The 24,788-nt window shown below is 40.4% G+C and overlaps 1 protein-coding gene across 2 annotated transcripts in view; it reads right to left on the minus strand.

Moving 5' to 3' along the window:
- Nucleotides 1-22,750, minus strand: part of dpy19l1.L (dpy-19 like C-mannosyltransferase 1 L homeolog) — a 41,480-nt gene extending 18,730 nt beyond the window's left edge. The window contains exons 1-14 of one of the 2 annotated variants that reach the window (XM_018251938.2): nt 22,367-22,750; nt 21,970-22,017; nt 20,106-20,418; nt 18,281-18,305; nt 18,041-18,128; nt 17,109-17,246; nt 15,095-15,215; nt 11,819-11,912; nt 7,760-7,817; nt 7,363-7,454; nt 6,131-6,230; nt 4,790-4,867; nt 4,066-4,152; nt 3,812-3,871 (exon numbers count right to left, since the gene is read on the minus strand). In XM_018251938.2, the coding sequence (XP_018107427.1) occupies nt 3,812-3,871; nt 4,066-4,152; nt 4,790-4,867; nt 6,131-6,230; nt 7,363-7,454; nt 7,760-7,817; nt 11,819-11,912; nt 15,095-15,215; nt 17,109-17,246; nt 18,041-18,128; nt 18,281-18,305; nt 20,106-20,406 (1,242 nt within the window). In that variant the 5' untranslated portion in view covers nt 20,407-20,418; nt 21,970-22,017; nt 22,367-22,750. The remainder of the gene's footprint in view (nt 1-3,811; nt 3,872-4,065; nt 4,153-4,789; nt 4,868-6,130; nt 6,231-7,362; nt 7,455-7,759; nt 7,818-11,818; nt 11,913-15,094; nt 15,216-17,108; nt 17,247-18,040; nt 18,129-18,280; nt 18,306-20,105; nt 20,419-21,969; nt 22,018-22,366) is intronic. The other variant, XM_018251942.2, reaches the window with a different exon arrangement.
- Between the last annotated feature and the right edge of the window lie 2,038 nt (nt 22,751-24,788).

Here is a 24,788-nt window from a genome sequence, read left to right on the forward strand (position 1 = left end):
ACTAGGCTGGGTCTTAAATCTAGAGAAGTCTTCCCTAACTCCCAGCCAATCCATGGTCTTCCTTGGCATGCAATTCAATACACAAACACAGAGGATTTACCTACCTCAAGAGAAGGTCAGTCATCTCCAAGCCTTAGTGAAGTCGCTTCTTCAGAGGCCCCATCACTCAGTCAAGTTCTGCATGAGGGTGTTAGGGGTCATGGTATCCACCATAGAAGCAGTACCATTCGCCCAATTCCATCTACGGGAGCTGCAGTGGAATATTCTGAGGGTTTGGAAGAGGAAATCCCTTTTTCAAGAGATTCGACTATCCGGCAGGACAAGAGCATCTCTCCTCTGGTGGTTGGACAGCACTCATCTATCCTTGGGCAAACCCATGGGAGAGCCTACATGGCGCATACTCACGACGGACGCGAGCCTCTTCGGATGGGGGGCAGTTCTAGAGGGCCACTCTGCTCAGGGTCAATGGAACTCACTAGAAGTGAGATTACAGATCAACCTGCTCGAGATTCGTGCAATCCGTCTAGCCCTAATCCATTGGCAACAAATTCTACAGGGTCAGGCCATAAAGATACAGTCCGACAACGCCACCGCAGTCGCCTATATCAACCACCAGGGGGGCACAAGAAGCAGAGGTGCACTAGACGAAGTCAATCTAATTTTCAAATGGGCCGAATCTCACCAGACCCATCTGTCAGCCATTTACATCCCAGGCCTGCTAAATTGGGAAGCGGACTATCTAAGCAGACAATCCCTAGACCGAGGAGAGTGGTCATTGAAGGACGAGATCTTCCAGGAGATAACACAGATGTGGGGCACTCCAGAAGTGGATCTAATGGCGACCAGGCACAACCGAAGGGTACCAGCGTTCATAGCTCGTTACAGAGATCCACTGGCGATAACAGCAGACGCTCTAACAGCCAAGTGGCAATTCCAGCTGGCCTATGCATTTCCACCTCTACCTCTGGTACCCAGGACTCTCAGGAAGCTTCAGCGAGAGCAGACCACTCTCATCCTCATAGCTCCAAGATGGCCGAGATGCTCCTGGTACACAGACCTTCTCAACATGTCCGTAGCAGAGCCTTGGACCCTACCTCAAGTCCCCGATCTTCTAACTCAAGGACCGATTTGCCACCCAAATCCAACAAATCTAAGTTTGACGGCATGGCTCTTGAAATCGAAATCCTGACCCAGAAAGGGTTTTCCAAGTCAGTAGCTAATACCATGTGTGCAGCCAGAAAGCCTGTCTCGGCAAGGACTTACCATAGAGTCTGGTCTACCTATCACCAATGGTGTGTAAGTCATAAGAAGCAGTTCAAACGATTCTCCATTCCGAACATACTTGAGTTCCTGCAAGAGGGCCTTTCCATGGGTCTATCCCTTGGTTCTCTTAAGTCACAAGTCTCTGCCTTATCTGTCCTTTTTCAGAAACGAATTGCTCTCCTACCTGACGTCAAGACTTTTATGCAGGGAGTATCACATTTGGCTCCTCCAGTTCGAGCACCAGCTCCTCTATGGGATCTCACCCTAGTTCTACGAGCTCTCCAGGACCCTCCTTTCGAGCCATTAGGATCCGTACCGCTTCTCTGGCTTACCTGGAAAACTACCTTCCTTCTGGCCATTGCCACTGCAAGACGTGTTTCTGAGCTTGGCGCACTGTCATGCAAACCACCTTTCCTCGTTTTTCACCATGATAGGGCGGTTCTACGCACCATTCCATCTTTTTTGCCTAAAGTTGTATCTGATTTTCACTTAAACAAAGAGATTACTATACCGACCTTTTGTCCCTCACCTTCCAATCCTAAGGAGAGGGCTCTACATACCCTGGATCCTGTCAGAGCCCTAAAGTTTTACCTACACAGAGTACAGGACTTTTGCAAAGTGGACTCCTTACTCGTCATTCCTTCAGGCCCCCACCAAGGAGGCGCGGCCACAAAATCATCCATTTCACGCTGGATCAAGCAAGCGATTCAACGAGCCTACGTGGCACGTGGAAGAACGCCACCATCTAGACTCACAGCCCACTCTACTAGGGGAATGAGTACGTCCTGGGCGTTCAGGAACCAAGCATCAGCAGAACAGCTGTGCAAGGCAGCTACGTGGACCTCTGTCCACTCCTTTTCAAAGTTTTACCATTTCGATACCTTTGCGGCTTCTGACACTCGCTTTGGCAGAAGGGTGCTTCAAGCCGCTGTGGTTACTTCCACCTAGGCCTCACTCTCCCTCCCGGAGATTTAAGGGGACAGCTTTGGTACGTCCCCACTGTCCCTGTGTCCCCAAGATGACTTAGAGAAAAGGAGATTTTTTGTACTCACCGTTAAATCTTTTTCTCTTGGTCACTTGGGGGACACAGGGCTTCCCTCCCTGGACTGAGGCCCTCATTTTTCCGTTAGACATGTTTAATAGTAGGTTTTACGGTAAATTAAATTTTTCCTGTTGACTTTGGAACAAACTGATCTAAGCTCCGCCTGCTGGGGTATAGCCAGTAGAGGAGGGCTAAGTTTTCCTACTGTTGTGTCCTGCCCTCCTGGATGTACCAGCTATACCCCACTGTCCCTGTGTCCCCCAAGTGACCAAGAGAAAAAGATTTAACGGTGAGTACACAAAATCTCCTTTTTGCTGTAAACCGTGGGGCTGGTACCCTGCACAGGTGAGAGCAAATGGCCTTTGTGTACAAAGTGATGGAAGAGGGGTTGTAAAGTAAATCACAAAAAATAGCCGGAGAGCACACCTTTATGTATTAAAAGGTTTCCATTTTTATTTCGCAGACAACATGTTTCGGCTACAACCGCCTTCATCAGGCTATATGTTAGTTTTAATACACTTCCCCATAAGGGAAACCAAAAATGTATTGGTGGAGTAGCAGAGTAATCAATGCTACCTGGTTGGTAGAACAGGGTCACATTTTGCACTAGTTCATTTAGCCTGTTGATGGTATTGTTGATACAAATACACATATAACAAGGTCTTTCAGCCTATAATAAAGCTGCTAAAATTCAGTAAGTTCAGCTAAATGGGTCTGGAAATGGGTGAGGGAGCAGGCCTCTGGGCTAAAGCTGGCCATAGATATATCCTTATGACCGACGAACGTTCATTGCAATATCCTGACCTACCCCTAACCATTCAGATTAAATAAAGTAGTAAAAAGAATAAATTAAACAACGCTCATGCCGTCAATTCACAGACAGCAATCGTATGAAAGTAGTGAATAGTAGCCTCCCATTATCATGCAGAGATATTATCGTTAGCTGACAGAAATCTGACCTGTCCGAACAACTAAACAACCGATTGTCATGGCATGAAAAATGTTAGGATGATCCACACACTGTCCAAAAATCGTACAAAACAAAGATTCATAAGACTTTATCTTTGCGTCTATGGCCAGCTTAACTCCCAATACTACTTGGCTAAGCTCTGTTGATAAAGGTCTTATTGACAGCTGCAGAGACTCCCCAGATGCAGATATTTGGAGCATGCAGATCACTCTAAAGGCCTTCACTTTAAAGCAAAGCAGCAAACGACAAGCAGTGTGTTGGATGCAAATATGCAACATTGGCACTTGCAGCTGCCTTAGTAAATAAGCCTTCAGTGATTGCACAGAGAAGAGTAATTAAATCATATTCTCTCTTTGTGCAGCTCTGTTCTGCTGGGAATCAAGCTTTCTTCATGACAGAACACTCAGAGGTGTTAAATCTCATTTAAAACAGACTCTCTGCTTTACTAAATGATAAACAGGTGATTGAGACATGAAACTGAGCAAAAGGGAAACAGCATAGAATAAATATATATGTTTAACATAAAAGAAGCTTACCCAGAGTATAACATGCCTCGTCTGAAGTTTCAGGAAAAAATCTTCTTTTTTAGCAATAATCTGCATGGGAGAAAATATGTTTATGCATAATGGTCATTCAGGAGTAAAGTCTACAATATAGAAACCTTGCACAGAAACTGGAAAATGTTACTTTGGAATACATTGTATACAGTTTAGGCAGCTTTAAACGGTAAAGAATTGTCTCTGGTAAAGTCTACTCAAGTGTCTGTTGTCATGACTTTTCAGATACTTACACAGAGAACTATGAGAGAAGAGGCATAATAGGATGAAAGCAGCATGGAGTTGCCAAACATCAGGATAAAGCATATTCCCAGCGATACCTACAAACAGAAAGAGTACTCACAGTCAGAGAATAAATAGTAAGTAGAGATGCAGGAAGATTAGTGACATCTCTTCAGCTCTGAAAGAGACAGATATATATTGTGGGGCACTTATCAGAATAAAAATGACATGTGAGTCAATTACACATAAATAGCCGATCCAGACCTGCTCCTTATCCGAGACTTCAGGAATTCCCTCCAGGCCTCGCCAGATAACAGCCACAAATGAAAAATTAAAGGCGCACACACAGGAGAAGGGGGGGGGGATTGCACAATCGGCATGTGGAAGACAACGACTTAGGCGGGGGGGGCCTGTCAGGGTTGTGTGGGCCCCTGAGGTTGCATTCCCGGTGAGCCCCAGACCCACCAGTCCAACCCTTTAGCAAAAGTTTTCTCCATATTTCCTTATATAATATTGTGACTAGGTGTGCACTTGGGCAAGAACATGTTGGAGTTTCATCTTAAAAACTATCAGCCAGATAGGACATATGGAAGTTTGTAACTCCACAAACATCTCAGGAGTATTAGGTAACTTTGTATTTATTTGTGTGAAATGAAAAATAAAAATGAATTTAGGCATGGCGGTTTCAAGTTGAAAGCAAGAAATAAGACCAATTTGTAGGGGGGGGGAACTTACCATGTGTGTATATAGAATATTCAAAAATTTGTTTGAGCTGATAAAGCCTGTGATGTAGATGGCAAAGAGAGAAGCAATCTGAAATAATAAGCAAATTGTAAGAAATAAGCCTCACCAGGAAGAATTGATATTGTCCATAAGAATATCTTACATATGTCATTAGCTGTTATACAAGTAGAGATATTGTCAGAGGAAACAAGGTTGCAGGTGACAATAAGTTTGCTTGTTCAGATACAAATATCCGTATGTGTACAATCAGGGTTCTGATAACCTACCATCTTTCCACATGATGGTTAACCGCCTGCTTATCTGCATATTTGTCATTTTACTGGTTTCTTGCAATTTTAACATATGTTCAAACAAAGGTAAGTGCTTTGCTTTTGGAAGAAATAACATATTTAAGGCAGGAGAATCAATGCTGTATTTACCAAACATACAATTTAAGTCTTACTCAAGACCCACTTTGTCCCTGAATTTGCGCTGCTGGATATGTCTGCCCTACATAAATAACTAATACAGGTATGGGGCCTGTTATTTAGAATGGTTGGAACCTGGGGCTTTCCGCATTATGGATCTTCATACCTTACGTCTACTAGAAAATCCTGTAAACATTAAATAAACCCAATAGGTTGGATTTACTTCCAATAAAGATTCATTTATTAATATTGTTATTATTATTATTATTATTATTATTGTTTGGATCAAATACCAGTTACTGTTATATTATTACAGAAAAAAAAGCAAATCATTTTTAAAATTATGGATTATTTGTATACAATGCAGTCTATAGGAGATGGCCTTTCCATAATTTGGAGCTTTCTGTATAACGGGTTTCCAGATAAAGGGTTCCATACCTGTAATCAATAAATATAATTACAACACATTTCAGTATAAAAGTAGTTAATATTGTCCCTATCATAAATGCAGTATAGAAATGTGACCAAAAGTGATGTCACACTGGATGCGGTTAAACCAGGTTAGGGGGAAAAATTATAATTTTCCTTGGGGAGGTGGGGGATTAGAAACTGCATTTTATCTTAGTACCCAGGCAGGGTGAAAATCCATACAAAGTGTTTTACCTGCAACAATTCTTAGGACCCACAATGGCAAGAAAAATATTTGATGTACCAAATATATGATACACTATTTTCAATTCAGTATGTTGGCAGGTGGGGAACTTGAAAAATGTTTTTTTTTGTTTGGATACCCTTTATGCACAGCAAGCACAATACTGATCACAAGAGTGGAACAATGTTGCTTTCATAGCTGGTATCACTTGACAGCATGGTCACAAACAAGGCCTCACAAATTTCAGATAAATTAATTTTATATAAATCTTACCTGTGTTAGAAGTACAAACTGGGCAAACTGCCACGGAAGCATGAAACAGACATTGGAAACACCAAGTGCAAACAGACTTTGTCTGCTAACGTTCTGCGCCCTTCAAATAGAAGAAACATACTGGTGAGTACATAAGGACTTAAAGGAGAGAGAAAGCCCCCCTTATCATTACTCTATTCCTGCCCTCCCATTTTACACCAACTTCACCTGAAGCGAAAAAAAAAACATGTAAAAAGGGTGGTTCACTTTTATGTCAAATTCTAAGCTTATAGTTTTTAAATTACTTGCCTTCTGATTCTTTCCAGCATTCAAATGGGGACCACTGCCCCACTCAAAACAAATGTTCTGTAAGGCTACAAATGTATTGCTACTTTTTATTACTGATCCTTCTATGCAGACCCTCTCCTATTCATATCCCAGTTTATTATTCAAGTCAATGCATAGTTGCTAGGGTAATTTGGGCCCTAGCAACTACATAGCTAAAATTGCAAACATGGAGAGCTGAAAAAGCTAAATAACTCAAAAGCCACAAATACTAAAACAATTAAAACCAATTGCAGATTATTTCAGAATATCACTCTCTACATCATAAAGGTGAACAACTCCTTTAAATGAGAACTAAACCCTATTTTACATAAAAGGCCTGGTCACCTTCCCCCCACTCCTTTAACACTCAAACCAATACCTGAAAATGGCTCAAATACTCCTGTACCTAAGGCCTGAACTGTAGAGTTGTAAAGCGGGGTTAGTAGCTGCCATGATTTTAATATCTGCTCAGAGCTTGCACTATTGTGATGACCACCCAGGAGCAGACTGCTGAGATAGTTCATGCACAACAAAAGCCAATACAGCAGTGGAAGCTACAAACTGATGTGAAGCCATCAGAAAACAGATGCCAATCCAACTGCAGAAATTTGCATTACTGGTGAGCAGTCATGTGGGCAGGCTGCTTTTTAAAGAGTTTATTTCCCCTTTAAAACAGACCTATATTTTGCCTTTTACATGCAGTCTGTTACAAGAATTAAGAGGCACAGGTTTAGGGAGATATAAAATGCATCTATTGAATAACCTGAAAGTGTGTGTTCAAGCGCTAATCATCTGACAGCACTTCAGGTGGTTTCCACAGAGAGAAGCCAAGGCAAACAAATTAGGTGAAGGGCTACCACATTTATAAAAAATAATACATTTGTAGTTGTGAACATTACCTATGCAGTAAATATAAATCATGTTACCTGAGGATATAGGTTAAAAGAAACATCTGAAGGACAAGAAAGGGATATGAGAAGCTTTCCCTTAAAGGAGGAGTCCACATCACACGTGTGCACTACAAAAGAAAAAAAAAAAAGCAATTTAGAAAAAACATTTATTTTTAAGTACACTTTTCAAATAGTTTTTTGAATAATTTGGTGGGAAATTTAGGTTAGAAAAGTCAATTGGAACAAGTAAAAAATGCTAAATATTGTGTTGTTATTTTACTTTCTCACTCAAAAATACGTTTAAAATAGCATTGCAAGCATTCAAGGTAGAGTATTTGTTCTGGTTCTTATAGTTTATCTGCACCTGGTGCAGATGAAGCAAAATTTACAGAAACTGCCCTGATTTCAAATTTGTAAAATGTAAGGTACTTACTTCGCCATGGTTGAAGAAGAAGGACAGAACAACTAAGAAACCTCCAAGACGACTCCCACTAAAGTATAAATATATACATATATTTCAAAATCATTCTAATTATTAAAATACAGTCGTATGAAAAAGTTTGGGAATCCCTTTTAATTCTTTGGAGTTTTGTTTATCATTGGCTGAGCTTTTAAAGTAGCAACTTCCTTTTAATATATAACATGGCTTATGGAAACATTTTCCACGGTGTCACTTTGATCAGACTGAAACCACGATGTTATCCAAAGTTGCCAGACGTAGGTATGTGTTTCAAGTCCTGAATGAATACTGCATACATACCGAGCATCCAAGCTGCTCAAAGTGACTACCCCTATTATAAATTAGAGGCTATTTGCCCAAAGTACCTTTACCTTCACACTTACAGGAATGCTCTACAACTTCATGTTCTCTTCTTATCTAGAAACTGCTCACACTGAATTACAAATCTAGAATTAAGATACCGTGTATCATATGAATTGAATCTTAGTCATAATTTATCCTCTTCAACAAACATGACACTGAGCAATCCACTTTATCTACACAAGTTGTATCAATTAATTGATTCATACATCCATTCATTTATTAGAACTGTTTTGGAATTCAAGCTTATGGGCCACAGTTGACAGTCTATTGAACAAGTCTACAGCATATACTGTACATTACTAGTTACGGCAAAATTGAAGACACATAAAGACACAGACACAATGTCACTTCCGTGTGAGTCCGTTTTGGTGCAAAAACGACATCTAGATAAAGAAAATGTTCAGAGTTGTGCCAATTCATGCATATTATGTCCGTGCCCATGCAATGGCGAAATGCACATTGGGACAATTTTCTTGAGACTAATGGACACGGTTTACTTTATTAGTGGTGATGGTAAGAACTATTTAACGGTCTTTGTCCAGCCTGATCAACATATTTAGGTTAGTTTAATGCATAAGGTATATTTACACTTTTGCAGTGATATGCTCTTATTGGTACATTTGATACAATAACACAACCTTCAATTATGTGCGGCCTTGTGCATATCTATTATGTACCCCGGTACTTAGAACTATGCTTATTCCTTAAATATTGTGATTTTTGTGGTTGTGCTACTAAGGGGTATATTTAGAGATATAGTTAGAGATTGCCACAGTTCTCTAGAGTGAAATTCCGCCACTCACCATTCGTTTCTATGGGGTTTTGAAAGGCGTATTTATCCTTTGATAGATACACCTTTCAAAATCCGATAGAAATGAATGTAGAGAGGCAGAATTTCACTCTAGAGGACTGTAGTGATCTCTGACTTCACTCTTTGATAAATATACCCCTATCTCTTGAGTCAATGATTTCCCTTGTGTGGTTTTATTTGAATATGTCTGTGGGTTTTTATCAGAGGTTTTTTGTATTAATATTCAATGAAGGAAATTTTCTCTGTCTTGTCCCGGTGTAGTGCCACTACTACAGGGGATTCTGTTTTCTCTCTTTTTTCATTTATTGGGTCCCAGACACCCACCCGCAACAGACGAAGGCCCTAAAGGGTTGTTCACCTTTCAAACTTTTTTTTCAGTATAGTTGTTTTCAGATATATAGACTTTTTTCAATAGCTTTACATCTACTAGTTTTTCCAAAATTGAAGTTTAAAGTTCCCATCTCTGGTGGGTCAGTCTGGCAGCTCAGTGATCCAGGCGCTCATTCTGAACTGTTACAATTTGCTACATTAATTGATACAATTCTCAGCAGTATTTTTCTTTTTTTGTTGCAATATTAGCAACTATTGTATCAATTCCAACAACTGCCTTTAATAAAATTCAAGGATTCTACTCAGAAGGACGAAGAAAAAAATGTATCAATTAAATGTATCCACTTAAAACCGTTAGGCTAAGGCCACACTAGGCGATAGCGCCGCGATTTGACTCGCGGCGACTTTTCGCCGCGACTTTTAAGCCGCAATCGCTGGGGAAACTTTTGCGCTGGCGTCTATGGGGAATCGCGAAAAATCGCCAGCGTAAAAACACACGCGGCGATCTTTTTTCTATTGTCGCTCGAAATCGCCTAGCGAGGCAATTTCGAGCGACAGTAGAGAAAAGATTGCCGCTCGAAATCGCCTAGCGAGGCAATTTCGAGCGACAGTAGAGAAAAGATTGCCGCGTGTGTTTTTACGCTGGCGATTTTTCGCGATTCCCCATAGACGCCAGCGCAAAAGTTTCCCCAGCGATTGCGGCTTAAAAGTCGCCGCGAGTCAAATCGCGGCGCTATCGCCTAGTGTGGCCTTAGCCTTACAGAGTCGGAGACCCCACCCCCCTCCGATTTGCCTTAAAATGACATAAGAAGGTGAAAAACAATACTTTAAACAGAAATGTTAGAAAAGGGTTACAGAAGTAATTGGAAAAAGTCTTTATTTCTGGTGACCTATCTGATACCAACTGAACTGAAAAAATAAGTGTTTGAAGATTAACAACCTCTTTGAAAAAGCTCCTGAAACAGGGCATGTGCCCATGACATGAGGCCAGATAAGAACCCGACCCTAGAAAACTTAGCAGTCCCCTAACAGGTAAATGTATTGTCATATAGTCTTCCACTCTCCCAAAACTAATTCTGTTTACATAGGGAAGCATGTAAATAACGATATCCGTCACAATGAGCAGCTGCTTTTATCCCCCCCCCCCCAATGTTTACCAGAAGGAGCTCAGTATTAAAGAGAACTAACGTTGAATTAAAGAGAAAGTTTACCCTGCTTTTTGTACATGAGCTCATTCAGTTGGGCTTATATAGAAAAGGCGCATAAACACTAGCTCAACCTGCAGAAATAAAAATAAATATATTTCTTTAAACATATATACCTGATTCCACAGATTGAAAGTAAACTATGATAGTCTGCCTGTTCTTGCAGGAACCATTTGCCCAACTACAACTCCCAGTATCCTCTATTAAATTGAACCGCACCTTAAATATGTAACAGGCAATCTATATTACAAATTCGTTAGCCATGTAAATATATATATATATATATATATATATATATATATATATATATATATATATATATATATGCAACGGAAGGCTAGGGCACACACATAAGGAGTTACATACCTGGGTGCAATACAGAGATGCAATATTCACTCAAGAAAGATGCTGCTGCACACCAGGGTTTATTGTGAAAAAGTTAGCCCTTTATTTGATCAAATAAAGGACTAACTTTTTCACAATAAACCCTGGTGTGCAGCAGCATCTTTCTTGAGTATATATATATATATATATAAAATAGTTCCCTAATAATGTGGAGAAAAGAATTAACACTGGTAATGTTGGTATCCACACATCATAGTACACGAGGCTCCAGCATTGTGATCACCCACCCCAAATCAGTGTAAAACGCCTAATAATACAGTAGGTAATACTTGCCTCAACCCGGCCCATAGTCAAATTGTAGATCATTTGTTCTAGGAGAGGTAATGGGAATTCTACTGAGTGAATGGTGCTAATACACAACCCGACGCACGTTTCGCCCCAATCAAGCAATTCAACGGGGGGAACCATTTTCCCACCACCCTTAGGCTCACGGCATAATGCAATCCCTTTATTCCTTGTTCCATTAAAAAGTGACGGATTCTGGGATTTGAAGTCCCTCTGCTTTCCACAGTAAGTGGTGCACAGATTCTCTGCAAAGCAGAGGAACTTCAAGTCTAAAAATTATATTACATTGTGAGGCAAAAGGGGATGGGTAAATGATTCCTGCAAGCATATGCTGACTATAATTGTTTCCTTTCAATCTATGATTTCAGGTATGTATGAGGGGAAAAACAATATATATATATTTATTTCTGTAAGATGGGATAGCGTTTATATGCCCTTTCTTCATAAGCCCAAATAAAAATGGGGGATATAAAAAGGGAACAAAATAAGTTGGCAAGAGGTCTCATAACCTATAGCAAACAACAGGCAGATAACATTTACATAAATATTATGTTACATGTAATAAAATTTAAACTTGCTTGTATCAGAGTGATTCCAATAAATATAGTCTGTTACAGGGAATAACAGCTTTACCTTAAAAATGTACCATATATGTAAAAGAAGAACATCATCACTCCATTCCAAATGAATATCATAGAGACATAAAAATAGGCAGGATCTCCTAAACCTGACAAAAAGAAAAACAGCACTATAAATAGAACTATCAACAACAGTGAAATAAAAGCTCAGGAAGCTACAGCTAATGTCATTTCAGCATGTCAGAGTAGTAAAAGATAAGTATAGCAAAAAAATCCACTGGAGAGCAAGTCAAACATTCTGTGTAGTGTTTATTTAGAGATGCATAGCACAGCACTACATGTTTCGGACCTCTTGGGTCCTTCCTCTGGTGCAGCTTGATTAATCACGTGCAAATATCTAACAAAATATTTTTGCAGCCTTGTGCTGCTCCAGAGGGTATGAACCAGGATGGCCACATCAGTATTGCACCTCCAACATACAGGAGAGTGTAAGACCTTCATGATATAGAGTCTCTGGACAGTATAGTAAGTATCAGGTCTAGTTGAAGTAGCCTATGTCTGTATGAATGAGACACTAACATTACGGTACTCAGAACCCATTCTCACTAGTCATCATTAATTGCCCCAACATCCTTCTCCCACACATCACTGGAGGGAATTTCAGTATCAATATACAGTGGTTTGTGCAGTTGCTTATATAGGATAAAAAAAATGTGCCCTTTTTCTGTTTGGAGCCAGTAGGTTATCAATAATGGGAGAGTAAAAGATATGCTGAGGGATTGTTTTGTTAAAGGAACAGTAACATTAAAAAATGAAATTGTTTTAAAGTAATACAAATATAATGCAGTGTTGACCTGCACTGGTAAAACTGATGTGTTTGCTTCAGAAACACTACTATTGTTTATATAAATAAGCTGCTGTGTAGCCATGGCGGAAATTGGGAAAAAAAAGACTATATGGCACAGGATAAATAGTGGATAACAGATAACAACACCATTATGTTCTAAAGAGCTTGTCTACTATCTGCTTTGTAACCTGAGCCTTTCTCTCATATAGAGATCTGCAACAGATAATTGTTGTAAACAATTATATTATGTGTAGAGCATAGTACTTTTAGGACTTTTCGGATTTCTTTTTGAGATTTTCTAACAAGAAGGGCCTGCCACGAGGGGCCGTGGGGCCCCGCGATTGCTGCACAGAGATGGTGAAGTGGGGTGGGGTTTGTTTATTCAACAAACTATTGGAGGGGTTGGACCTGCCAGCCTCTATAAGCAAGACTTTGATAACCCTAATATCAAAACTGGGAAAAGACCCCCTTAACTGTACCTCCTATAGGCCTATTTCATTGATTAAGCTCAATGCCAAAATTCTGGTCCGACAACTGAATCAAGTAATTACTAAACTAAGCTTACCTGACCTGACTAAATATTGATATACTCTATACTAACAAGACAAAATCACACAACAATTCAGGGCATTGGGTCATAGCAGCCCTCGATAATGAGCAAGCAATTGACTCAGTGGGGTGGCCCTTTCTCTTGGCTACTATGGAAATTATGGGCACAAGCACAAATGTCAGGAAATGGGACTCAGCTATATTTTATATATATATATATATATATATATATATAATATATATATATATATATATATATATATATATATAATATATATATATATATATATATATATATATATATATATAAAATCCCACTCATTCAGATTAAAACAAAACGTTTCTTCAATATTTTTGTTTTCTAGGGGTAGAGGATTCCTCCTCTTTCCATTACTTTTAGAAATCGCAGTGGAACCCCTTGTATTCCTATTAAAGAACACAATAGAGGTTTATGGCTAGGCCCGATCACTGAAACTGTTGCAATGTATGAAACATTGTTGTTGTTGTTCCAGGAAAAACCCTTACCAAGCCCTAGACTCGGCCCTCAACTTGATAAATTTCCACACAGGCTACACTGAGTTAACAATTAACCGGGGGGGGGGGCAGAATTGCTTGGTATCATTGTATGTTTACCTTTCAATTGAACATACAGAGATACTGAGCCACCCTTCAAAGGTCCACCACATTTTAATATCTTGGGGAGCACATTCACAAAGCCAGGGACAATGGCTTTTGTATTCAAACGCTCCTAGAATACAAAAGCAAGTCCTAGGGCAAACTTCCCCTAACACTACTTGGCCATATTGATTTAAAGTAACAGTAACACCAAAAAAACAAAGTATATCAAAAGTAATTTAAATATAATATACTTTTGCTCTGCACTGGAAAAACTGCTGTGTTTGATTCAGAAACTCTATTATAGTTGATATAAACAAGCTGCTGGGTAGCTGTGGGGCAGCCATTCAAAGCTGAAAAAGGAGAAAAGGCACAGGATACACAGCAGATAACAGATTAGATCTGTAATATACAATGGGATTCTTCATAACTTATCTGTTATTAACTGAATGCCCTGTGCTTGAATGGCTGTCCCCATGGCTACACAGCAGCTTGTTTATATAAACTATAGTAGTGTTTCTGAAACAAACAGATCTGTTTTACCAGCCCTGCGCAACACTACATTATATTATCATGCCTTTCATTTTTTGGCGTTACTGTTCCTTTAAAATGATTCTTCTCCTCAAATTCACATATTTCACCAGGCACCTTGATACCCAGAGGATTTTTCAATAAACTTTCCTGTGGCTATATACACACACATAGTATGGAACTGTCCTCCTATCCGTAGTTTTTGGATACACGTGACAGAGGAAATGTGTCCTTAGCATTCAGCCCTCCTAGACCCAACTCTACTCTTGCTGAACCAAGAAATGGAAACAGCCTCCTCTACTGCAGAATGGACACTGTTGTTTCCTCATCATTCAAGCCAAGCGACTGACCGCACTCCAGTGGAAATCAGAACAATTGCCCATAAATATAAATATATGGTTACATCATGTGTTGATAAATAGATTATAAATTGCCGGTGATTGGCGTAACACAGCTATTATTTCTATTCAGATAGCAATAAAAACAAATGTTATGTGAATTGTTCCTGCAGGTGCTTAGTTAACCATTATTTAATTAATGATTAATGAGACAGCCATACAATTGGGAACTCTGGGACATCCTCGGCGTAAGATTTTTGCTAAGACAACCACCCAAAATTTAATAGACTTTCATGTGATAGTCAAGGTTTTCACATACAGTGCCGATGCTATTAGAAAGCTATACAGCAGAGCAACAGATCTTTTTGACATGCCAGCTGCAGCTGTTTGATACCAGGAATAAGCTTTATGTGGTTCATATAATAAGATGATTTCAATGGATGTGACTTACCTTCACAGCTCTCTACAGGACTAAGATCATCTCCTCGATTTACTGTCCAGCACAGCTTTGTCTTATAACCAAGATAATCCATTGTCTTTGTATATATTCGGTACCAGCTGGCCAATATCATCTGCACGCAGAAAATATGTGAAACTTAGCAACAAGATTGTATTAACTTAATAATCTTATTAAGAATTTCTTTTGTTTGAATGCCAACCGGAGGAGCTTTATCCTCTCCCAGCTTTAACCACGTTTCATTATCCTGTAGATGGATTTGCACTCACTGTCTGCAGCATTTACAGTATAACAGAGTAGAACTAAAAGGATGACACAGTACATTAGGCATCAATAAAAATGTTTACAAAACAAATTTACGTCTTCTACACAGCTACTTGATAAAGTTTAAAAGTCTTTTATTCTAGACATAAGACTAGAAATCAATTAAGTGCCAAACAGGTTTTATGAGGGACAAGCCAATGGAGAAGAGACCAGAAGAAGAATAGTGCAGCTGTGCATGGATGGTAAAAAAAAAAAAATCTGGGAAAGAGAATAAAGCTGGCCATACAGGAAGAGATCTGCTCGTCTGGTGACATTGCCAATTGAGCAGATCCTTCGACGATATGCCCACCAACGGCAGGGCTATATCGGGGTAATCCGGACATTCGGCCCTAGGGCCAAACTATCGAATTAGAAACAAGGAGAAATGGGCTCCGACGGGTCAGTCACCGGAATAATTAAACTGTCCTGATCGATATCATGGCCAAGTATCGAACGGGAAGACCCGCTGGAAGCCCCCATACACTTGGTCTAAAGGACCAATATTGGCAGCTTTATCTGCCCGTGTATGGCCACCTTAAGACAAAATATAAATAGATGAGCTTTACATTTCATTTATTGTATTTAAGAGAATTCATTGTAATATAGTTTACCATCATGCCTTACAAAAGTTTGGGATTCTTTGTAATTTGACCTTCAACTAAGTCCGAATAATAGACAATCTATATAAACTAACAATCCCTCCAAAGCACGCCCAGTCCATACTACATACAGGGACGCTATCAAAGGGGTAAAGAGGGACTATTCGCATCAAATTACGGCCGGGTGGACGGGGGCTGGTTGGGTAGCGCAAACATAGGTATACACTTACACAAAAATTCAAGGATCAAGCAATGACAATGGCAGAGCAGCTTGACCCCAATGAAGTGACTATTATTTAGCACATTAATTAATGGAACTATTTATAAGAACTACTAATCAATGGAACGATTTATAAAAACTACTATTATAGTTGTTAGCTGCCTTCCAGCCAAAAACTTCCATACCCACAATGTCTTGTATGTCTCGTGATTCCCAAAACCTGTGTACAAGGAGAACTGCAGAAGTGCAGCACTGAGGGGACTGGATTGGTGGCTGCAACACTTTTTTGGTAGTACATGTTGTCAGACAAGCAGATTCCCTCCCTGAATCAGTTGTACAGGCTGATACATTAGATAGCTTTAAGAAGGGGTTGGATGGCTTTTTAGCAAGTAAGGGAATACAGGGTTATGGGAAATAGCTCATAGTCCAAGTTGATCCAGGGACTAGTCCGATTGCCATTTTGGAGTCAGGAAGGAATTTTTCCCCCTCTAAGCCAAATTGGAGAGGCTTCAGGTGGGTTTTTTGCCTTCCTCTGGATCAACTGGCAGATAGGTAGTTAATAATAAAAAAAAAAAAAAAAAAAAAAAAAAAAAAAAGGGTTGAACTCGATGGACATGTGTCTTTTTTCAACCTTACTTACTATGTTACTATGTGTTACTATGAAAAGCAAGGGAAGCCATACTCCGCTTTCAATAGTCATTACATTTACAAATAACTTATCATTTACAAATACATTTACAAATAACTAATCATAGAAAATGTTCCAGTATACAGTATTGTAAAAGTTAATTAGGAAGAGGTAAAAACCTGTATCTAACATTTCATAAAGCAAATATATATAAGTAAATTATTAGTTAATTTGCTGTTGCTTCTCAGAAGGACTTACCTCAGGATAAAGATTGAATCTTTGTAAGGTATTTATTACTTTAGGATACTCTGTAAGGTTATCATTCATGATCTGGTGTAATCCGGTATAAAACGAAGGTGCTTCAATGATAGTCTTAAAATAAGAGTAATACAGACCCTAAAGACCCACAGAAGGAGAAAATATTAATTACCAACTGAGCCGTAAAAATGGGAAAACATATTTGCACAGCTCATTCCAGCAGAAGATATAAAAGGATACAGTAGAAATCATCAAGATCTTTTTTCATACTCTGGGACAATGCACTTCTTTATCAGTTGCAAGGATATAATAGAAAAGAGAAATTGTGTGCATTGAATATATTTTGGTCTGTAATGTGTGAAAGTCAGTCCTATACGGACACCAGTGCTGCTGCTTTGAACAGAGTGTCAGACTGAAAATTGATCATACTGCAGTTACAGCAGCAACCTGAACACCTCATTTACATGCTCATATAGATGCCAATAATATTGTACAAAACCAAGTTTCATACAATTACTGGTACATGTATGCACCCATATACAATCAGGGTTTGTGTAGGTTCATGGTGCACCGGAAGATGAGGAAGCAAATTAAAGCAGAGTTTCTTTTAAAGCAGAGTCATTTTCTGCTGTTGGGAACGTTCATGTCCTTTTTATGAACTATCCAACCATTCAGAAGGCAGCCATACCATGTGTGCTCCCTCATGTGTTTCCATCTGTGTGGCCTGTGGGCCGATCAGGTGGAGAGTGTACACAGTTGGCCCATGTAGGGTTGCCTTAAAATTGGTGAATAAATCATTGCTCTCCTTCTGTAAGTACTGCAACATTAAGTCTTTGTCTTCAGTCACAAAAAGCTAAAGAGGCTAAAACAATGTTAAATGAGAATAATATATAAAATCAGTTTGGGAGAGGATACAAATTTATTAGGCTAACCATCTCTGTTCGAAATGCCATTTCTCTTTCCAGCGTTGAAAGGTGGGAAAAATGACGGTCATTTTCAAAAAGTGTTGAAATATGGCCCCTGAAATTAAAAAAAAAAAAAAATACTCATATTAAGTGAGAACACTCTATTTACTTTCTCAATTGTCTGTTAGTCCTGTTATGCAAGAACAATGTACCCAACTAAATAGTAGAATACAGACATTTATAAAAAGGAAAGAGAATTTCTCTTACCAGTGTAACACTCCCACAAGCACAGCTGAAAAGCAAGATGAACAGAACATTAATAGTTTTCCACAATACAGTATATAAATGACATTCACCATAAAAAATAATTTATGTAAGATCCTGCCACACTGACAGCTTTAAAAGCCTGCAACACTGATTAAGTCCCAGTTCTTGAAACTGTATGCTTGGCACCACCTTGTCTACAAGAGTAAACGGTAGGTTGACGATTTATTCCTAATTCCTTGGGAGTCATGGATGACCCAACCCACGAGGCAGTTGCAGCCTCAAATGCACAAGAAAAAATTACATTTTTCCTACCTCCTGTTACAAGTTTTGCACAAGTGTGCCCACTGATGCAGGGGAACCCTGTACCTACCACCACTCCAGGTTTCCCAAAGAAGCCATTGCCAATTTATTGTCAGTCCAAATTTGTGATGTAAGCAGAGCATCTTTAATGAATGGGCATTTGCCCATGCCCGTAGGGGAGCAGGTAACACTATCAAGTATTTCAGCAAGAAACATCTTCTACATGATAAATTCAACATTTTATTGGGAAACATCCTATTTTCTTGCAACAGTAATTTTCAGGGCATAGTTACTTTCTCTTTGGGTGCCTCATGCATTGGTTGCTTGTGATGTTTCGCTTGCTCATTTTCCATCAGTGAGCACAAGTTAGGGAGGTCTGGGGTTGCTTTCCTTGTCTGATGCAAAAGTTACAGAATGAGCCTGTAGACAATTTCATCTCCTCAACAAATATGGAGTCTGTAAAGTGACATCAATGACCTACATGTGCTGTCTATATGGTAACAGAACAGATTTTAGTTCATAAAAGCAATGACGTTTTTGAGGCGGACAAAAGCCCATTTGTGACAAAGCCTTAAGGAAGAAAACATCCCTGCAAAACTCTCTGCAAACTGTGCATGGGGTAGTTAGGGGGGAGCAAGATAATTAATATTTTCTTCTAATCACCTTCACAACTGAACTGAAATCACAGGAATTCTTATTTAATATTAAAAGACAAGGAAAGCCTCAGTCTAGTGGTATATCTAAAACGTGAAGCACCATAAATATATCTTTGGCCCAGCTGTCCATTAGTTTGCATGGGACAGCAAAGTTAAAGGGATTCTGTCATGATTCTTATGGTTTACTTTTTATTTCTACATTACAATGTTTACATTGCAAATAATACATTCTTGAACCATCAAATGTTTTTCTTTAGCTGTAATATTGGTGTGGAGGCAGCCATCTCAGTGCATTGTGCTTGATCCTATGCTTTGAGAAGGAGCCAGCACTTCAGGGTAGAACTGCTTTGAGGTAGGTATTGTTGTGGGAGACATGAGAATAGCACCCAAGCGGGAAAAAAACAGGGGTTTTTAGCAATACAAACAAATCCTTCAGCAGAGGTGTCAGGTAGCTGCTATTTGGTTACATGACCAATGTTCTGCCAAATTTCAAAATTAAATATAAAAAAATCAGCTTGACTGATTTCAGTGCAGAATTCTGCTGGAGCAGCACTATTAACTGGTGCGTTTTCCAGTGAGAGTATCCCTTTAAATTGGAAAACCAGGCTGGAGAGGAAGGCTCCAGGCACCTTAGTCCCATGGGATCTGCTGTATGTTAGTTATACCACTGCCTCAGTCACAAAGAGCTGCTAATTTTTTAGGCTCCAATCCGTGGTCTCACTGGTATAACCCCGGGCCGGTGCAGTTTTCTGCTGAAAGGAGCACCGGCCCGGGGTTTCAGGTAAGTCAATACAATCACTTGGGCGTGCCTAACATTTGCCACCTACAAGTGCACCAAGAATTTCCTTCTCCATTAATAGAGGTCTTACCGAAAAACAGGATGCTCCATGTCTTTAAATGATCTGTTGTACTAAAGCCCAGGTCAAGGAAAAAGCCTTGTGCACCCTTGTGCTTTGTTTGATGGTTTTGGTTGTTCCAGGATCTGGACAGGTGGGCAGTGTCTGAGCCATGCCTTTGCCTTGAATCACACCTGTCTCTGTGCCTAGCCCTAGTCTCTCTCTCCTCAGTAGCATTGCCTGGAGAGTAACAGGGATTTGGAGGAGACTGTCTCTGTTGCCTCTGCTCCTTTGAAGTGCGCTCCTTAAACTTGGACTTGGCGTGCACAGCCATCACAGAAATAATCTGAAATTAAACAGAAACATAGAAGAAACTAAACCTCAGTCAGAAGAAATGACAAATGCGCATCATGCAAGTTTGTGGCTAGTACCACATGGGGTCCAATATAAACCTGCTGAAATACTCAGGCCGATTTACTTGGCTGACTTCAGTGCAAATTACATCTTGCATTTTTTCACTGAAATCCGTTGAGTATGTTCACACCAGGGCCCACACAATGGTTTCGAATACAAAAAAGGAAGGGAGGCTACTGCCCATTTAGGGGCTGAAATTGGCCTGTGTATATCAGCTGATCTACCCAGCCACAAGCCTCTGGAGTGCTAGCTAATTAGTAGGACTGCAAGAGGAACAAAAGCTGGTTATGCTCTGCCTCAACTTCCTGGTGTGCCTTTAGAAGTAAGAAGGTGGGCAGACTGTATGCAAAGTTGCAGCACTTAAGATTCAGCAAGCCTGCCCACCCTCTGTTGTGATGGACCCCCTGATAGCTATGTCCACTTCGCCTGTGTCTACCCGAAAGCCTAATGACCACCGGAGTTGTTGTGCTTATGAGCATCAGGGACAGGTAGGGTAGGAACGCAGCTGTATCATGGCAGAGGGCAATGTGCAGATTGGCAGGGGGATATTTGTGTGGTTCTGTGAGGGGGAGGGGAGGAAGATCAACAGAGAAGGGGCTGTGAGTTGCAGGCGGCAGGGAAGGACTGTGCATCATGCTCATTTGCATGCCTCATTTGCCAGACCTTCTGCCTTCCATCCAGAGATGCAGGGCATGTCTGTATAGTCTGCAGTGGGCTAGAGTGCTGAATCTGTATAGTCTGCAGTGGGCTACAATGCTGAATCTGTATAGTCTGCAGTGGGCTAGAGTGCTGAATCTGTATAGTCTGCAGTGGGCTAGAGTGCTGAATCTGTATAGTGTGCAGTGGGCTAGTGCTGAATCTGTATAGTGTGCAGTGGGCTAGAGTGCTGAATCTGTATAGTGTGCAGTGGGCTAGAGTGCTGAATCTGTATAGTGTGCAGTGGGCTAGAGTGCTGAATCTGTATAGTGTGCAGTGGGCTAGAGTGCTGAATCTGTATAGTGTGCAGTGGGCTAGAGTGCTGAATCTGTATAGTCTGCAGTGGGCTACAGTGCTGAATCTGTATAGTCTGCAGTGGGCTACAGTGCTGAATCTGTATAGTGTGCAGTGGGCTAGAGTGCTGAATCTGTATAGTCTGCAGTGGGCTACAGTGCTGAATCTGTATAGTGTGCAGTGGGCTAGAGTGCTGAATCTGTATAGTCTGCAGTGGGCTACAGTGCTGAATCTGTATAGTCTGCAGTGGGCTAGAGTGCTGAATCTGTATAGTCTGCAGTGGGCTACAGTGCTGAATCTGTATAGTCTGCAGTGGGCTACAGTGCTGAATCTGTATAGTCTGCAGTGGGCTACAGTGCTGAATCTGTATAGTCTGCAGTGGGCTACAGTGCTGAATCTGTATAGTCTGCAGTGGGCTACAGTGCTGAATCTGTATAGTCTGCAGTGGGCTACAGTGTAGACCCCGCCCGGTCAGTGGCCAAGCTTCACTTACCTAGAACTGCTCCAGTTTCCTCTCTGCACAAATGTGGGGGATGGCCTGCTTTAAACAAAAAAAGTACAATAATCAATACATTCTAATACAATAATAATAACATAAATGACAACTTTTCAAAAAGGTATGAGTATGGGATGCCTTATCTGCAAACATGCCACCAGAGTACATTTTAAGCAAATAATCCTAGTTTTCAGTAATGACTTCCTTATTCTCTATGATAATAAAATAACACCTTGTTGGCCTTGATGGTAACTAAGCTGTATGAATCCATATCGGCTGCAAAACAATTCTATGGGTTACATGATTTTTAGCAGACTTTAAGAAGGCATATTGCATGTATTTTCACAAATCTTTAAATCATGTAAAATAAAAGGAAATGTTTTTATTGTAATACCTTTTGGGTGAAATATTTCTGTATCAGCTTCTAAACTGGGTTAACCCCTTTCGCAAGCTTCCGGTTTAGGGGTCTCCAGTAACAGACTCAGGAGCCATCAGCAGAACTCTCTTCCTTACTAGCAGAGCCGCATCCACTGAGGGAAGACTGGGCTGTGCAGGTGGGCGGAGCTGTTTAGTGATGTCACTCTCAGTCCTTCCCTTTATCAGTCAGCCCTGCACCTCCTCCCCCTGCCTAAACTGCACGGGTCGATTAATAAACAGGCGAAAACCTAGTTGCGCAGTGTGTTCAGGAGCCAATTTCTATTCAATTCGTATTAATATCAATAGATACATTAAAATCCAGCTTTCACAAAAGCGTGCATGCGCAGAACACCTTTATGGGAAAAGCTAATATGAAGGCGGAAGTGACGTTGGGAGCTGTTGCGCATGCGCTGTTTAGTTACGTCAGCTGTATCGCGCTGTGAGAGAAGTAGTGCTGAGCGGCCTGTCAGCTCATCTCTGCGCTGACAATTTTTCTCCCTCCCTGCTCAAATCCTCCCCTCCCCCTACTGTGATTGTTTCCTCACTGCTCCCATTGTTCTCTCTCCCACCCTGCCCTGCTATGACTGAAAAAAACACAGTTCTATTAATAAAAAATATAACTACGAGTAAAAAGCCTTTTAAGAGGGTTGTTCAATTTGTTTTTATTACTTGTATATTAAAGTAATTTGGCTTTTTATTCAGCAGCTCTCCAGGTTGCTGTTTCAGCAAATGAAAAAGAAGGCAAATCATTTTAAAAATCTTAAAATAATGAAGACCATATGAAAACTTACTTAGAATTGGCTATTCTATAACATACTAAAAGTTAAAGTAAAGGTGAACAAACCACCCCTTTAATTTTTGGGGGGTACACGTGTAGCAGGGCCAAAAAAATAAGTGATTAATTTTATTTATTATAAATTCTATAACTAATTATTTTGTATACAAAGAGCAACCAACTTTTTTAGGTTTTGTTGTGTAACTTCATATGCTTATTATTGAATGTTCTCCGATTACAGAAGAGTAGTTCTGACTTTTTCTCTGCAACTGCCTGCCTCTGCTCATAAAATTCCAGAATACCAGCTGCATTTGTATTTCCTGCAACTTCCTGCATCTTCTCATACATTGTTCCAGAACAACAGCTACATTTTTCCTTGCAACTCCCTGCACCTGATCATAAGCTTCCAGAACACAAGCTGCAGCTTTGTTTTTCTCTGTACATATTCCAGAACAGCTGCATTTCTTCCTTGCAACTCCCTGCCCCCAATCATAAATTGTTTCAGAACACCAGCTGTTTCTTTATTTATCATTGCAACTCCCTGTATCTTATATACTGTACCGGAACAACAGCTGCATTTTTCCCTTGCAACTCCCTGCACCTCATCATATATCAATGTGCAGAAATAGTGTATAATCCAGTGCAGTAGTTATGTGCTGGCCGGTATGGGAGTGTTCAGGCCAACCTCAGCACTTCCTTTTAGGGTGGCGGGCAGGCCTGGATTTGTGGAAAGGCCACCTAGGCCCGTGCTACCCAACCACACCCACATTGGTTCAAAAACACTGGGGATACGCAGGAGATACAATCATTTTTTAAATTTCCCATGCACTAATCCCCATTGCTCCAGTCTAGATAATGAAAATCTGCACAAATAAAGGGAAGGGGACAGGGGCGACAAACGGCAGTGGGCCTAGGGGCACCCACTATGTAACACCCAGCCCTGGTTGCGGGCAGATTCGGGTTGAGCTCTTCTGCCTGCTCTCCCCATGACCTTACATTGCCGGCTTCAATACATTGCAGGAAGTTGCATAGTGCTTAACAATGCTACAGATTTTTCTGTCCATTTGGGCCTGTACATTTGTGAATGATGTATATTTGCTGTTGAACATAGGAATTTACTGTTGCACTTCAAATAAAGGAAATTCATTTTTTTTTATTAAACTTAACATTGCTTTATGCTGAGCATCTAAAATATATTGCTATAGATTATTGATCAGGCAGCAGCATAAAGGTTGCCACACACTACAAAATCTTGTCAAACAAGGGAAAATTTCACCCGATATGCCCACCAAGAGGTTGGCTATATCGGGCTAAAGCAAACGTTCGACCATACGGCCAAACGATCACATTACAGTGACGGGTATACCAGCTGACAGGACGAGGACCACATGAACTAGCCAATGTGATCCTCGATCAGGCAGGAAAATCAAACCTGCCCGATTGAGAGCTGGCCGATTTTTAGCTAGATATTGGTCTTGGAGGCCTGTCTGAGGGCCCCAAACACTGGCAGATAAGCTGCTGAATCCGCCTAAAGGACCTGTGTATGGCCACTTTAAAGGAACAGTAACACATTAAAATGTTTTAATGGAATGGACAAAATAATTTACTGTGACCCTGCCCTGCA

The sequence above is a fragment of the Xenopus laevis genome, chromosome 1L (assembly GCF_017654675.1).
Source record: "Xenopus laevis strain J_2021 chromosome 1L, Xenopus_laevis_v10.1, whole genome shotgun sequence".
Lineage (NCBI taxonomy): Eukaryota > Metazoa > Chordata > Amphibia > Anura > Pipidae > Xenopus > Xenopus laevis.